We start from the raw sequence: 18278 nt of genomic DNA, 5'->3' as shown, positions 1-18278 counted from the left end.
AGGTCCCCTACCGACTCCACCTCCTCTCAGTGACGGTCCCCTCGCCGAGCCCTGGCTTGTGATTCTGGGGCAGTGTTCCTCATCATAGGGATGGGAGGAAGTGGGCAGCTGCTCCGCTCTATCCGTCTGCAGGCTCTCTTTGCTGCACCGCTCGCCGCTCCCCTCAATTAGAGCTCACCTCATGCCTGCCAGATGACCGGGCAGTCCTCCTCTTGTGCCACAAGTCCTGCAGTGTGCTGGCACCTCAGCAGTCCAGTACCACTCTCGCTGGGATCTCAGCAGACCGTTGGCTGGGTCACTACCACCGATGCCAATGACCGAGGGAAGAGGTGTGGCGCAGCGGACAGGGTGACTAACGCTGGACGCTGGGGCTCACGGTTCGATCCCCGGCACCAGCGGCAGGGGTCTGCCCAGCACCATGTGACTCTGGGCAACAGCTTGCTTAATCTTCCCGACGGCCCCCAGCGCCGGGATGCCTACGGGTAGCTGTGCGCTTTACAAATACAGGATTAATTAATTACTCGCCGCACTGGGCTTTGCCTATACCACACAGTTCTTACTGCTGTCGGGTGCTGCCATACACTTATGGGCTCGTCAGGTGCGGGGAGACAGCGAAGATAGCAGAAGATCGAAAGATGATGCATCGTGAACACTTTACTACATTGACCAGAGTCCTTAGGGGCGACACCGCCGGTGTGTGAGTAGTGTGCGACCCCACCCCCATTTGTAACTTTAAAGCTCCCTTGAGCAGCGGGCTGACGAGCCTGGGATCCCGCACCTACGCGCCTGAGTGGTACTATACCTGGCAGATATTGGCAGCCATCGGCAACCCCAGTACACGGCCTATCCCTGCTGATGAGGGGTAATACCCCGAAACACGTGTCCAGGGATGGCGAAGACAGCGAAGATAGCAGAAGATCGAAAGATGATGCATCGCGAACACTTTACTACATTGACCAGAGTCCTTAGGGGCGACACCGCCGGTGTGTGAGTAGTGTGCGACCCCACCCCCATTTGTAACTTTAAAGCTCCCTTGAGCAGCGGGCTGACGAGCCTGGGATCCCGCACCATTTGTATCTCCACCGTTCCCATTCCATTCATTAAATCCACGTAGGCTGGCAGCTCTTCTCGGAGAGGCCTCCTGAGTGTTCACCCAGCCGGGGACCCTGAGGGTGGGAGGGATTCAGAGAGGCGTCGAACAGGGCCACACACTTAAATCCTAGCCAAACTGTCAACAATATGTGTCCTGCTCTCTGTGCACCAGTCACGACCGACTAGGGATCCCAGACAGTGTGGAAGAGGACACCGGAAATGTACCCCGTACACTTCGGATGACATCGGATCCCTGTAATGCACAGAACCGCTTTTTAATTGAAAAGTGTGATTATGCATCGGTTGCAAGGGTCTCACAGGCACATACATCAACCTTTTTTGCGACCTCAAACAGTGCTATTCGCAAAAATCTGCCGTTTGTGCCCCAAAAAAGGGCATCTACGATGCATGAAACTAAAGGCTCTCGCAATCCAAGAAATCGTAATTTATTGCGATTCCTTAAATGCAATGCATGATGAAATCGCAAATTTTTCTAATAGGGGGCGCATACTACCATCAATTTGAACTTGATGGTAATTTGCAAAAAAAGTGCATTTTTCAAAGTTTCGTGTTGCGCACATACATGCCCTTGAGGCATGCGTGTGCGCAGCAGGGACACCCTTTTACCCGTGAAATTACATGCGCAATTTGCGAGTACCTATTGGTACTCGCAAATTGCGCATGCAATCTCCCATTGATTCCTATGGGCCTTGAGGCGCATAGGAATGAATAAGAAGGCATTCCTTAATTGCGACTTGCAATTTGCAAAAAGCTAATATGGAATGTTTGAGAATTGCTAATTTTATAGCGAATCATACATGCGTAGGCTTTTGCAATTCCTTAATTGCGATTCCTTAATAATTGCAATTAAGGAATCGCAAAAGCTACATTGATACATGTGCCCCTTACTTGTGCTTATGCTAACCTCCACCAGCTATGAATCACAAAACTGCAATCAGATGACACTACAACCTCACCTTCTTCGGAGAGGAAGCTGTGGGACCCTGGCAGGTCACTGCAGGAAGGGGGATGGGCACAGAAATGACCTCTGTGATGCGCTGTGCTGTCCATAGCATAGCGCTGCCAAATTCTGACCACAGTAACGGTCCAAACCTTCACATGGTACCTGAAAGACACACACACCACACAAAAACACGCGCACACCACATGCGTGACCTACACACACACACACACACACACACACACACGGTCAGGTGACCCTGCCAATAAAAGGGGCTGGGCACACGTGCCCTGGGCCAGTTCCAGTACTATACTCACTGTGTCTGTGTCATCATGTCCTTAGCATGAGGGCGAAGAGTCCACTTCACCACACGTGCATCCCCTTCACCGCCCCCTGCACACACAATCACCCCCTCACCCCCAAAGCACTGTCCTCTCTTTTACTTTTGCACTGTCTGTATTTTGACAGCTGTGTAGCTCCTTCACACACCATTGCTCTGTGTGATCAGCAGAGAGGCCAAGGACTGGATGAGCATGATCCACTGACGGGCATTGTAAAAAACTTGCAGTGCCTTCAGCCTCAGCTCCAGACCTTTCCATTATGGCCCTTGTTAGACAGCCAGACACAGCCTGAATTCACAGATACACCTAGAAGTGACTCAATTCAAAGTAAGCACTATCTAAGATTTATAAGTGGCATGAAAAAAACAAAAACACATTGATGAAAAAACAAATACACCTAGGGAATTCAAGATGAAGCAAAATGTGTGAAATGTAATCAGGAACTTTGCTGGAATAGATCACCTTGGCGGTTTTTCCAGTCAGTTTTTGCCTGGAAAGTTAAGGGCATCATTATAAAGCTCCACAGCAACCTGATTAAATGTCTATTTTTAATTACTGTCGGATCTGGGAACCAGTGGGACCTAGCGCACGTAAAGAGGGAGAGAGAGACACACAGACACACACACACACACACACACACGCACGCACACACACACACACACACACACACACACACGCGCACACACACACACAAGCACTCACGCACACACACACACACACGCACTTGATATAGAAATGTAAATGTATCTCTGGGGCAGAGCACCACTGTTGGCAGCAAGGGGGACCTTTTGGGGTCAGATGGGTCGGTGGGTTAATGTAAACACTCAGGAGTGCGTGACTACATGGTCTGAAGGTCAAATCCCAGTGAGTCCACTCAGCCTTTCATCCTTCTAAGGTTGATAAGTTCCCCAAACATGTTATTTAGCACCCAGATGGCCCAAACTGGGAACATGCACTTTACCAATACATGTTATATTTATATTATTGGTATCAAAACATGTCATGTGCATATGCCATTACCAAACCTCATTTTTTCAGTTGTGCACTGTTCAATGGCTAGCACCTACCCACCCTATCCCTCAGTTTCAGACATGACAACTAAGACAGAAATGTCACCATGTGAGGAGGGGGCGGGCCTTGGATGGGTGTGGCTTCGTGCCACGAAACACATGAGAGGCACTTTTGCCTCTGCGTTGCCCCGCCCCCAATCACCCTTATTTATTTATTTAATGCATTTTTATAAAGCGCGGCAGGGCCGGACAGGGAACCAAAACTGGCCTTGGCAAAGAGCTCGGCCAGCCCCCCCTGGGAGCGGCCCAGCTGTTTTCCAGGGCCGGTTTCGGCCGATTTTGTAACAGGTGCCGATTTTGCAGCTATGCTGCAAAAACGGCCCTGTAACAAAAACGGCCCCCAGAGGCCCAAACTCGTCCCTCACCCTAGCGGCCCACTGGGGAAATGTCCGGTGCCCGCTACTGCCAGTCCGGCCCTGAAGCGCGGACTTTACCCGAAGGTGTCGAGCGCTGTACAATAGAACCAGTTACGTTACATGAGAGAAATGTTACAAAATAGAACGTTACAAAAATAGCAGGAGGCTAGAAGAGGTAGGGTAAAACATGGAAGGCAAGAAGACCGTGCGAAGGGAGCCGATGTCGTGTGTCACACTGTGGTGCCGTGTGAGTTGGCAGGGGTGCAGTTTACGTACCTTGAGGTCAGCGGAGTCGGAGACGGACACTCGCTGGTCCTGCTTGCGGCTACTAAAGAGGGCGCTGCTCCGGTTCTCCTTCTTGTCGCTCTTCTTCTCCTCGGCCTCGAGCAGGCGCTCCTGGGACCGCGACGTGGACTTCTTGGGCAGCGGCGGCTCTGCGGCACTGAAACAAGGGCAGGCGTTAATGGTCACTCCATCACCTACTATCATCACCTCCATCACCAGGGCACAGAGGGGCCTGGGCCCCAGATCTAAGGAAACGGGTCACCCAGACGTAGGGTGGGTCCACCTCATTGTGGGGAGCCACCCTCCACGTGACCATACCACTGGGTTGGGGGAGGGGCATGGATTTGCATTTTCATTCCACACTAAAGATAGTGGAGTGTGTAGGTCTACTTCTGGCAAAGATCTGCAAGGGTGATGGACTTCACACCTTCACGAAGTTCACACTCACAAAACTTCACTTCTGGGTAAAATGTTCTTTTAAAATAGTTTTCCTGCAGGTTTTCTCAGGAAAATCATCCATTTGGTTTGCGTTATCATCTGCCAATGCACATCGTCTGTTTTTAACCCTTTGCTTAGTTTGTCATATAAATGAAGTTTTCACTAAAATGGTGAATGTAAATTTGTAAATGTGACAAAGCTCCATAGACTCAAAGAGAGATAAGTGATGAGAATTTCCATGTGTCACCCCCTTAGCGATACCTCTTTGGCTCCCTAGCCTGCATCCCCTTCAAGGTCTGCTGTATCAGCTACCAAGCGGAGGATTCACGCCCTCCGTCATGCGATGCAAGCACGGCGAAGAGCCCCCATCACTGTGTGTCAGTCACAACAACACACATCAGGCTCAAAAGGCACACAGGGGGAAGCCATGATGCCAAGACTTCTCTTGCTGCTCTCCTAGAATCTCAAACTCAGGGGACGGTTTATCATCATCATTTTAACTTTATTTCGGTTTGTTTATGAACCATAAAAGTACATCGAAAAATAGAAAAAGTACGTTTACAACTCAACTAATACACAGTTACATTTCATTTTGGATGTTTGCAATAAATCAGTTAGCGTGCGGTTTATAATGTGACGATAAAAACACTAAGACAGTAGAATACAAGGGATAAACATTTTTTTAAACACGGTGGAAGACTAGTTATTACTGAGGCAGAGCAGTCTACCTACATTAAGTAGGTTACTACTACCGAATCAGTCTTCGTCTAATTAACCACATCGAAAACAAAAATTTAGCAATAGCAGTAACTATCAGTGCATTAGTATCAGTTTTTAAAATTCTAAAATAGTCTATATAATTCCTGACTCCTAGGTTCACACATAGCTGTATGATCCATTTTTTCTGCTGACAGAATAAGCAGGGCAAAACAAGATCACATGGATTAAGGATTCATTTGGGTCATTGCAACCTGGACAAGGGCGAGCTAAACCCAATTTCCATTTATCAGTGTAAGAATGGAGGGGTAGTGTACCATATCTGAACTGTAAATACAGTTTTTTTGCTAAGACAGGTTCTATAATGTCTAATTCCTTCTCAAAACTGTAGACATTCTTGAAATCCAAAAAGCTGTCAGTGAGGCTAGAAGGCCTGGCTGATCGAAGGACCTCTTCTAAGTTATAATATTTTATAGACTCAGCCAGGGTTCTCTTTGAGATGGATTTGCATGTGTCCTCCGGGTTGGACCAGAGATTCTCCATGCCGATCCTAGACGCCTGCCCCCTTATAAAAGATAACCACTTTATCCTCCCTGCGCCCGGGCGTGCCATCACAATCTTTAGTTCTTCTCTATAGCACTCAAGCTCCGGGACACTCCACAATCTACGCCAATAGAGAAGCGGGCGTGAGGCAATTACTTCTGCAATGGGCCTCAGATTTATATCCAACCTTAGTGGAACTAGAGGGGTGTTAATTGGTAAGGAGAGCAGCTGTCTAATAAATTTATTCTCTGTTGTGCTGATCTCGTTCGCTGGACAATGGCCCCAGAGTTCCGCCCCGTAAAGGGTGGATGATCTGGTTTGAACCGTATATATTTCCAGCGGTACACTGACTAGCTTATGGACACAAGATTTCTGCACTTTAAGGATACCCCCCATAGACTGAGAAAGGGTTAAATTAGCCTTAGTCATTTGGGTTTCCCAACTCATTTTATCGTTTAAGGTCAGGCCTAGGTAAGTGAAATTATTTACCCTTTCCAGGGCTCGTCCATCCATTGTCGGGCGTGGACAATTAGTTGCAGTGCCATTAAACACCATGTACTTGGTTTTATCTATGTTAATTACCAGATTCCTGTTCCTACAGAATTTGGTGAATTGGTCTAACACCCGCTGCATCCCCATAGATGTTTTTGAGAGCAGCAGGGTGTCATCCGCAAACATGAGTGCAGGAAATTTACCACCAGCTAAGTTAGGGGCGTCACTGTTATGTACACTAATTAGGTCATCAACAAGGCCATTTAAAAAAAGGGAAAATAGCGTAGGGGCCAGTACGCATCCCTGCCTAACTCCCTTCTCAATGGGAAAATCTCTTGTTAGCTGGCCGTATTTGCCATAACGAACCTTTGCATAGGTTCCTTCATGGAGTCTTTTGAATTGGTGGCATAAATAGGGTGGAATCCCCATTGTTGTTAATATACTCCAGAGTTGGTTTCTGTCCACCATGTCAAATGCGGATTTGAGGTCCACAAATGTCAGGTAGAGGCTCCCCCCTTCCATCACCACATGCTTCCAGTAAAGGACCTGAAGCCGTAGTAATTGGTCAATGGTCGATGTTTTAGCACGGAACCCTGCTTGCAGGTGGGAGAGGATGTTGTTCTCACTAATCCAATCTTGCAAGCGTTGCAAAAGCAGTTTGGCATAGATTTTTTGAGTAACGTCAATAAGACTGATTGGTCTATAGTTTGACGGGGCCAACGGAGATCCCTTTTTATAAATCGGAATAATTTCGGCCCCCAGCCAAGTGCTTGGAGGCTCTTGGCCGTCAAGAATAGCATTAAATATGACGGTCAAGTAGGGGACCCAGATCTTTGGCTCATCTCTGAAAAGATCACCAGGGATCTTGTCCAACCCTGGGGCCTTGTTACATTTTAGCCCTTGGACTGCAAGTGTGACTTCCGACATAGTAAAGGGGGGGGAAGGGCATTCAGACGTTATTAGTAACGCATTATGGGGGGAAGCAGGGCAAGAGTAAAGATCACCAAAGTATGCACACCAGGCTTCCTCGGCGATGTTGGGATCGATCTTTACCTTGCCTTCTGGTTTCCCAGTATGGACCAAGTTCCAAAAGGTTCGGGCATCTTTCGCTATTAATGCCTGTTTGATGGCCTTCCATTTCTCTGTTTCCCATTCAGATTTTGCATGGGAGAGGAGATTCTTATAGGCATTCCTTGCAGCCATAATGGTTGCTCTATGACCTGATTTGATGGCAGAAATTAGAGTGGTCTTCGCCTTCCTACGGGACGGTTTATCATTCAGTTGCATCAACCGTGCACCACGCGATGGAGGGCGAGACCGATTATAAGATTTTTCAAGCCACGCACGGCCACTTTGCATGGCCCACGTGGCTTGATACATCTAGAGTAACACATTCTGCAACACACGTAGAAAAAGGAAAAAACATCTGAGGATATATTTTGTGCAGGAAGGTGCCCCTTTCTGCACAAAAACAATTCCTGTCTGCAACGCAGGCACTCTTGCACCACAGGGCCTGGGTGCCTGCATTGGCGCTAGGCAGCAGTTTGTGCACCAGTGTAAGGAAAGAACAGGAATACGCCATAAAATGTTAAATACGGCACATTCCTACCCTTGCACGCAGCATGGTGTAGCTAGGTGGCCTGCTGCACTCTGTGAACATTTGATAAATTTGCCCCTCAATCTCCCCCCTGACATGCTCAGCTCCCTCGTTGCTGCAACTCCCTCTGCACTCTGATCTGGCGAGCTCCCTCGTTCCTGCAGCTCCCTCTTCACCCTGACATTCTGTGCTACATCCTGCTGCAACATGAGATACAACATACATGCCCCACCACCGGCAAGAATATCGACCAGAAGAATATTGTGGAGGGAACTAAAGCGAGATGACTCGACCCAAATCTCATAAACCACAACGATCTCCCTAATGACCCTTTCTAGAATCTTCCCTCCTCCATCCCTCCTTTGACGGTATACACCCGTTAGAACGCAACTTTTACTCCGCACTACCATTACAACGCGGGCATTACAACGCATGACATTACAACGCATTGCGCTGGGGGGCGCTCTAGGATAAGAGGTAAGTTTAATTTACTATCCAACACCTTCCCTAGGGTCCACGGGGACTGGAGTTAGAATAGTAAATTATACTTACCACTATCCAGCACCCCAAAGCGCTATGCGTTGTAACGGTATTCGTTGTAAATACCGCGTTGTAATGGTATGCGGAGTAAAAGTATGCGTTGTAACGTCATACATCCCTCCTTTGACTCATCCCAAACCACATCTCACTACTATGATCTCCCAATAAAAACTTTCTAGACTCTTCCCTCCTCTATCCCACCTTTGACTCATTCCAAACCTCATTGTACTACTAGGATATATCCTTATTAACCCTTTCTAGACGCTTCCCTCTTCGATCCCTCCTTTGACTCATTCCAAACCTCATTGTACTACTAGGATATATCCTTATTAACCCTTTCTAGACGCTTCCCTCTTCGATCCCTCCTTTGACTCATCCCAAACCTCATTGTACTACTAGGATATCCTTATTTACCCTTTCTAGAGGCTTCCCTCTTCGATCCCTCCTTTGACTCATCCCAAACTTCATTGTACTACTAGGATATCTTTATTAACCCTTTCTAGACGCTTCCCTCTTCGATCCCTCCTTTGACTCATCCCAAACCTCATTGTACTACTAGGATATCTTTATTAACCCTTTCTAGACGCTTCCCTCTTCGATCCCTCCTTTGACTCATTCCAAACCTCATTGTACTACTAGGATATATCCTTATTAACCCTTTATAGACGCTTCCCTCTTCGATCCCTCCTTTGACTCATCCCAAACCTCATTGTACTACTAGGATATCCTTATTAACCCTTTCTAGACGCTTCCCTCTTCGATCCCTCCTTTGACTCATCCCAAACCTCATTGTACTACTAGGATATCCTTATTAACCCTTTCTAGACGCTTCTCTCTTCGATCCCTCCTTTGACTCATCCCAAACCTCATTGTACTACTAGGATATCTTTATTAACCCTTTCTAGATGCTTCCCTCTTCAATCCTTCCTTTGACTCATCCCAAACCTCATTGTACAACTAGGATATCCTTATTAACCCTTTCTAGACACTTCCCTCTTCGATCCCTCCTTTGACTCATCCCAAACCTCATTGTACTACTAGGATATCCTTATTAACCCTTCCTAGACGCTTCCCTCTTCGATCCCTCCTTTGACTCATTCCAAACCTCATTGTACCACTACGATCTCCCATATAACTCTTTCTAGACTCTTCCCTTCTCTATCCCACCTTTGACTCATTCCAAACCTCATTGTATTACTAGGATATCCCTAATAACCCTTTCTAGACTCTTACTTCCTCTATTCCACCATCGACTCATCCCAAACCTTATTGTACTATTATGATTTATCCTAAAAACTGTTTCTTGACTCTTGCCTCCTCAATCCCTCCTTTGACTCATCCCAAACCTCATTTTACTCGTATAATCTCCCTAATAACCCTTTATCTACTCTTCCCTGCTCTATTCCTACTTTATTCTATTCAATCCAACTAACAGACTTATATGTCCACTGTTCGAATGAACAATTTAGATGTCCCTATATTAGTCCATATCCAATCCACTTTGGGTTCCGAAGTAGAATGCTGCCCTCTAAAAAGCATTCCAACGCCTTGTCAGAGGTAGTACGTGCTATATAAATACCATATAAAAAAATGACAATTCCAATAAGTGTAAATTTATTTTCCTACATATAATCACCTCCACAATATTTTTGTTGTAGATATTGAGGATTCGATATTTTTAGGAGCTGACGTAGAACTCCCCCCCCCCCCGGGGGGCTGGCATGCACACACGCCCCGGCCTCTGATATTTAGTAAATATTTTATTCAGGATACATCCATAACACAAAAACCATCAGAAAAACTGGGAGCTTGTGGTGTGGAAATATGTATATATATGTGACCATAGGTTAAATATATCAGTGGATAGAACAGTATTAAAGAAGTTGTGATGGGAGATGGTCGATCACAGTTTCTCGTTTTCTCATTGTCCTTGACCCAGGTTTTTCTTTCATAACTTCCTCACCTTCAGTAATATTTTATATGAACTATTCTCTCTTTTCTCATTTTCGATTAGGATATTCTTCTTGCTCAGTGACTGAGTCTAATAATGGGATAATAATCTGATATAGCAAAGTCTGAGTCTAATAATGGAATTATTCTGATATAGCAAAGTCTGAGTCTAATAATGGAATTATTATGATATAGCAACGTCTGAGTCTAATAATGGGATTATTCTGATATAGCAAAGTCTGAGTCTAATAATGGAATTATTCTGATATAGCAAAGTCTGAGTCTAATAATGGGATTATTCTGATATAGCAAAGTCTGAGTCTAATAATGGAATTATTATGATATAGCAAAGTGTGAGTCTAATAATGGGATTATTCTGATATAGCAAAGTCTGAGTCTAATAATGGGATTATTCTGATATAGCAAAGTCTGAGTCTAATAATGGGGTTATTCTGATATAGCAAAATCTGAGTCTAATAATGGGATTAATCTGATATAGCAAAGTCTGAGTCTAATAATGGGATTATTCTGATATAGCAAAGTCTGAGTCTAATAATGGGGTTATTCTGATGTAGCAAAGTCTGAGTCTAATAATGGGATTATTCTGATGTAGCAAAGTCTGAGTCTAATAATGGGATTATTCTGATATAGCAAAATCTGAGTCTAATAATGGGGTTATTCTGATATAGCAAAGTCTGAGTCTAATAATGGGATTATTCTGATATAACAAAGTCTGAGTCTAATAATGGGATTATTCTGATATAGCAAAGTCTGAGTCTAATAATGGGGTTATTCTGATATAGCAAAGTCTGAGTCTAATAATGGGATTATTCTGATGTAGCAAAGTCTGAGTCTAATAATGGGATTATTCTGATATAGCAAAGTCTGAGTCTAATAATGGAATTATTCTGATATAGCAAAGTCTGAATCTAATAAAGGGATTATTCTGATATAGCAAAGTCTGAGTCTAATATTGGAATTATTCTGATATAGCAAAGTCTGAGTCTAATAATGGAATTATTCTGAGATAGCAAAGTCTGAGTCTAATAATGGAATTATTATGATATAGCAAAGTCTGAGTCTAATAATGGGATTATTCTGATATAGCAAAGTCTGAGTCTAATAATGGAATTATTCTGATATAGCAAAGTCTGAGTCTAATAATGGAATTATTCTGATATAGCAAAATCTGAGTCTAATAATGGAATTATTCTGATATAGCAAAATCTGAGTCTAATAATGGGATTATTCTGATATAGCAAAGTCTGAGTCTAATAATGGGATTATTCTGATATAGCAAAATCTGAGTCTAATAATGGGATTATTCTGATATAGCAAAGTCTGAGTCTAATAATGGAATTATTATGATATAGCAAAGTCTGAGTCTAATAATGGGGTTATTCTGATATAGCAAAGTCTGAGTCTAATAATGGAATTATTCTGATATAGCAAAGTCTGAGTCTAATAATGGGATTATTCTGATATAGCAAAGTCTGAGTCTAATAATGGAATTTTTCTGATATAGCAAAGTCTGAGTCTAATAATGGAATTATTCTGATATAGCAAAATCTGAGTCTAATAATGGAATTATTCTGATATAGCAAAGTCTGAGTCTAATAATAGGATTATACTGAGATAGCAACATCTGAGTCTAATAATGGGATTATTCTGATATAGCAAAGTCTGAGTCTAATAATGGAATTAGTCTGATATAGCAAAGTCTGAGTCTAATAATGGAATTATTCTGATATAGCACAGTCTGAGTCTAATAATGGAATTATTATGATATAGCAAAGTCTGAGTCTAATAATGGGGTTATTCTGATATAGCAAATTCTGAGTCTAATAATGGAATTATTCTGATATAGCAAAGTCTGAGTCTAATAATGGAATTATTCTGATATAGCAAAGTCTGAGTCTAATAATGGGATTATTCTGATATAGCAAAGTCTGAGTCTAATAATAGGATTATACTGAGATAGCAAAATCTGAGTCTAATAATGGGATTATTCTGATATAGCAAAGTCTGAGTCTAATAATGGAATTAGTCTGATATAGCAAAGTCTGAGTCTAATAATGGAATTATTCTGATATAGCAAAGTCTGAGTCTAGTAATGGGATTATTCTGATATAGCAAAGTCTGAGTCTAATAATAGGATTATACTGAGATAGCAAAATCTGAGTCTAATAATGGGATTATTCTCATATAGCAAAGTCTGAGTCTAATAATGGAATTGTTCTGATATAGCAAAGTCTGAGTCTAATAATGGAATTATTCTCATATAGCAAAGTCTGAGTCTAATAATGGGATTATTCTGATATAGCAAAATCTGAGTCTAATAATGGAATTATTCTGATATAGCAAAGCCTGAGTTGAATAATGGAATTATTCTGATATAGCAAAGTCTGAGTCTAATAATGGAATTATTCTGATATAGCAAAGTCTGAGTCTAATAATGGGATTATTCTGATATAGCAAAGTCTGAGTCTAATAATGGGATTATTCTGATATAGCAAAGTCTGAGTCTAATAATGGGATTATACTGAGATAGCAAAATCTGAGTCTAATAATGGAATTATTCTGATATAGCAAAGTCTGAGTCGAATAATGGAATTATTCTGATATAGCAAAGTCTGAGTCTAATAATGGAATTATTCTGATATAGCAAAGTCTGAGTCTAATAATGGGATTATTCTGATATAGCAAAATCTGAGTCTAATAATGGAATTATTCTGATATAGCAAAGCCTGAGTCGAATAATGGAGTTATTCTGATATAGCAAAGTCTGAGTCTAATAAGGGAATTATTCTGATATAGCAAAGTCTGAGTCTAATAATGGAATTATTCTGATATAGCAAAGTCTGAGTCTAATAATGGAATTATTCTGATATAGCAAAATCTGAGTCTAATAATGGGATTATTCTGATATAGCAAAGTCTGAGTCTAATAATAGCAAAGTCTGAGTCTAATATTGGAATTATTCTGATATAGCAAAGTCTGAGTCTAATAATGGGATTATTCTGAGATAGCAAAGTCTGAGTCTAATAATGGAATTATTCTGAGATAGCAAAGTCTGAGTCGAATAATGGAATTATTCTGATATAGCAAAGTCTGAGTCTAATAATGGGATTATTCTGATATAGCAAAGTCTGAGTCTAATAATGGAATTATTCTGATATAGCAAAGTCTGAGTCTAATAATGGAATTATTCTGATATAGCAAAGTCTGAGTCTAATAATGGGATTATTCTGAGATAGCAAAGTCTGAGTCTAATAATAGAATTATTCTGAGATAGCAAAGTCTGAGTCGAATAATGGAATTATTCTGAGATAGCAAAGTCTGAGTCTAATAATGGGATTATTCTGATATAGCAAAGTCTGAGTCTAATAATGAAATTATTCTGATATAGCAAAGTCTGAGTCTAATAATGGGATTATTCTGATATAGCAAAATCTGAGTCTAATAATGGAATTATTCTGATATAGCAAAGTCTGAGTGTAATAATGGGATTATTCTGATATAGCAAAATCTGAGTCTAATAATGGAATTATTCTGATATAGCAAAGTCTGAGTCTAATAATGGAATTATTCTGATATAGCAAAGTCTGAGTCTAATAATGGAATTATTCTGAGATAGCAAAGTCTGAGTCGAATAATGGGATTATACTGAGATAGCAAAATCTGAGTCTAATAATGGAATTATTCTGATATAGCAAAGTCTGAGTCGAATAATGGAATTACTCTGATATAGCAAAGTCTGAGTCTAATAATGGGATTATTCTGATATAGCAAAATCTGAGTCTAATAATGGGATTATTCTGATATAGCAAAGTCTGAGTCTAATAATGGAATTATTCTGATATAGCAAAGTCTGAGTCTAATAATGGAATTATTCTGATATAGCAAAGTCTGAGTCTAATAAAGGGATTATTCTGATATAGCAAAGTCTGAGTCTAATAATGGGATTATTCTGATATAGCAAAGTCTGAGTCTAATAATGGGATTATTCTGATATAGCAAAGTCTGAGTCTAATAATGGGATTATTCTGATATAGCAAAGTCTGAGTCTAATAATGGGATTATTCTGATATAGCAAAGTCTGAGTCTAATAATGGAATTATTCTGATATAGCAAAGTCTGAGTCTAATAATGGGATTATTCTGATATAGCAAAGTCTGAGTCTAATAAAGGGATTATTCTGATATAGCAAAGTCTGAGTCTAATAATGGAATTATACTGAGATAGCAAAATCTGAGTCTAATAATGGGATTATTCTGATATAGCAAAGTCTGAGTCTAATAATGGGATTATTCTGAGATAGCAAAATCTGAGTCTAATAATGGAATTATTCTGATATAGCAATGTCTGAGTCTAATAATGGAATTATTCTGATATAGCAAAGTCTGAGTCTAATAATGGAATTATTCTGATATAGCAAAGTCTGAGTCTAATAATGGAATTATTCTGATATAGCAAAGTCTGAGTCTAATAATGGGATTATTCTGATATAGCAAAGTCTGAGTCTAATAATGCGATTATACTGAGATAGCAAAGTCTGAGTCTAATAATGGGATTATACTGAGATAGCAAAATCTGAGTCTAATAATGGGATTATTCTGATATAGCAAAGTCTGAGTCTAATAATGGGATTATACTGAGATAGCAAAATCTGAGTCTAATAATGGAATTATTCTGATATAGCAAAGTCTGAGTCTAATAATGGGATTATTCTGAGATAGCAAAGTCTGAGTCTAATAATGGAATTATTCTGATATAGCAAAGTATGAGTCGAATAATGGAATTATTCTGATATAGCAAAGTCTGAGTCGAATAATGGAATTATTCTGATATAGCAAAGTCTGAGTCTAATAATGGGATTATTCTGATATAGCAAAGTCTGAGTCTAATAATGGGATTATTCTGAGATAGCAAAGTCTGAGTCTAATAATGGGATTATTCTGAGATAGCAAAGTCTGAGTCTAATAATGGGATTATTCTGATATAGAAAAGTCTGAGTCTAATAATGGGATTATTCTGAGATCGCAAAGTCTGAGTCTAATAATGGGATTATTCTGATATAGCAAAGTCTGAGTCTAATAATGGGATTATACTGAGATAGCAAAGTCTGAGTCTAATAATGGGATTATTCTGATATAGAAAAGTCTGAGTCTAATAAAGGGATTATTCTGATATAGCAAAGTCTGAGTCTAATAAAGGGATTATTCTGATATAGAAAAGTCTGAGTCTAATAATGGGATTATTCTGATATAGAAAAGTCTGAGTCTAATAATGGGATTATTCTGATATAGCAAAGTCTGAGTCTAATAAAGGGATTATTCTGATATAGCAAAGTCTGAGTCTAATAATGGGATTATTCTGAGATAGCAAAGTCTGAGTCTAATAATGGGATTATTCTGATATAGCAAAATCTGAGTCTAATAATGGGATTATTTTGATATAGCAAAGTCTGAGTCTAATAAGGGGATTATTCTGAGATAGCAAAGTCTGAGTCTAATAATGGAATTATTCTGAGATAGCAAAGTCTGAGTCTAATAATAGGATTATACTGAGATAGCAAAATCTGAGTCTAATAATGGGATTATTCTGATATAGCAAAGTCTGAGTCTAATAATGGAATTAGTCTGATATAGCAAAGTCTGAGTCTAATAATGGAATTATTCTGATATAGCAAAATCTGAGTCTAATAATGGGATTATTCTGATATAGCAAAGTCTGAGTCTAATAAGGGGATTATTCTGAGATAGCAAAGTCTGAGTCTAATAATGGAATTATTCTGAGATAGCAAAGTCTGAGTCTAATAATAGGATTATACTGAGATAGCAAAATCTGAGTCTAATAATGGGATTATTCTGATATAGCAAAGTCTGAGTCTAATAATGGAATTAGTCTGATATAGCAAAGTCTGAGTCTAATAATGGAATTATTCTGATATAGCAAAGTCTGAGTCCAATAATGGGATTATTCTGATGTAGCAAACAGTGCACATTGCCCCTGAGCATTGTCTGTTTGCTCAACAAACTATGCAGCAATATAACCACTAAACAGCAGATCCCACCTAAATGGATGACCCTCTTCCTTCCGTACATCCTTTGCTATGTCTGCGTTTAGTCACTTTTTAGGTCTGGCATTAGCCAGGGCCTTTTTCATTTTACTAAAACTATGTATGTAATATTCTTACTTTTTATAGGCTTTTAGTCAGCCATTTGTAGCTATTAGTCTACAGTAATGTCACATTTTGCTTCTGCCCACCACATCATACAGCGTGAGGCAATGGGTCAGCCCACTTCAGCCATTGGCTACCTACTCTGTGAGTGACGGCAATCCGCTCTTTTGAAAAGAGCACTTTCACACAGAAAGCAGTTTCCTTCAGTGCCAAGACTTCTAAGGCAATGTGTTTTTGAGACCATAATTTACTTCTTTCTTTCAGCCAATATTTGTTTTAAAATATTGATGTGGGCCTAGCAGCTCCCCTAAAAACAACGTTTTGCGGAAACCATGACAAAAACAAGCTTTGATAAAGCCAAAAGGCTGGCAGCCAATGCCACACCTAAGGCATTTGCCAATGCTTGTTTCCCGCCCCCAAATGTTTTGTTTGTTTTTGTTTTATTTCTATCATGGTAAGAAGCTTGATTTGTTCTGGCCTTTTCTGAGCTTTACAAGTAAATTAAATGAAAGATGAAAATTGTCTGAAGTACTAAAAATACTGCCCTGAGGCTAAGAACGTCTAAAAATAGCCTTAGAAAATATGGTAACCTTTGTTATTTGCCATTGTTAATGTAGGATATTTACAAGTCAGACAAAGCTTTCGCAAGAGTTTGAGACTATTCAACTTTGTTAACATTAGATTGGAACAGGTATTCTCTCTAATACTTGGATGTAGTATTATTTAGAAATCTATCAAATAGGTTAAGATTTATTGTTGATCAAGGTGTGAGGTCCTAGTGTTGTTATGATGTGAGAGGAGGCCTCGTCTACCAACGGTGAGAGCCGGTGTGCACAGGAATCGCGTGAAACGACAAGTAAATGTATTCTCAAGACCTTTAGATGTGGTTGAAGACCCCATGAAAACCTAAAAAATCCTATAAATATAGTTTGATTAAGTTGTCTCCCAGCAACGCCAGGTAGATAGACAATGTGGACCAGACACAAACGCTGCTTATTAATCTATTTAAGGAGCTGGCATTGCATTTTCGCCCTTTGGTTGCCACTGAATCCTCATGTGAGATGGTCGTTGATCACCTACTCACCTCTCTGCTTGCGACCCCAGGGAGCTGCGCGAGCCGGAGGAGACCACGGAAGAGGGGCGATAGGAGTGGACCGTGGAGCGGGGGCGGCCGCCTCGTCGTTCTTCTAGCAATGGCTGTGGGGATAAACAACAACATTCTGGAACAATACTTTCTTAGCCCCTGATACATGGTAGACGAGGTGAACCTCAACTTGAACCACTTGAACTTGAACGCTACAATTCCTTCCCATCACTGCCTTGAATTATTTCAATAATGCTATCGCAGTCTGTGCTCTCCAGAAGTCTTTCTTTTTCTCCCGGCCACATCTATTAATTTTTGGGTATTTTGATGTTAACATTAAAAAACTTTAAGCTGCAGAGTTTTGCGAGCAGACTCTAGTTGTAATTAGTGAGAACAGTGGCGGCTGGTGACCTTTAAAAGTGGTGAGACATAATCCTTGGTTCGAATTCCAATGAGCTTCTTCTGGAAGGATTCTCTCACACTTTCTTGCACTAATGGCCTCATTTACAAAGATTTGGCGTAGGGCAGCACTGCAAGTCTTTTTGCTGCGCTGCCCTACACCAACTCAAAAAGGCAGGAATGCTCCATATCTGCGAAATACAGTGCATTCCTGCCCTCTCTGCCAATG

The 18278-nt window shown here is 41.1% G+C and overlaps 1 protein-coding gene across 1 annotated transcript in view; it reads right to left on the bottom strand.

Annotated features, from left to right (window-relative positions):
• The window catches only part of LOC144821564 (dedicator of cytokinesis protein 2-like), a 3201295-nt gene that overhangs the window by 13963 nt on the left and 3169054 nt on the right, over positions 1–18278 (bottom strand). The window contains exons 49-50 of the mRNA XM_078678750.1: positions 17651–17763; positions 4097–4262 (exon numbers count right to left, since the gene is read on the bottom strand). Coding sequence (XP_078534876.1) covers positions 4097–4262; positions 17651–17763 — 279 coding nt within the window. The remainder of the gene's footprint in view (positions 1–4096; positions 4263–17650; positions 17764–18278) is intronic.

The sequence above is a fragment of the Lissotriton helveticus genome, chromosome 2_2, assembly GCF_964261635.1.
Source record: "Lissotriton helveticus chromosome 2_2, aLisHel1.1, whole genome shotgun sequence".
Classification (NCBI taxonomy): domain Eukaryota; kingdom Metazoa; phylum Chordata; class Amphibia; order Caudata; family Salamandridae; genus Lissotriton; species Lissotriton helveticus.
This window is presented reverse-complemented; position numbering and strand designations above follow the sequence as displayed.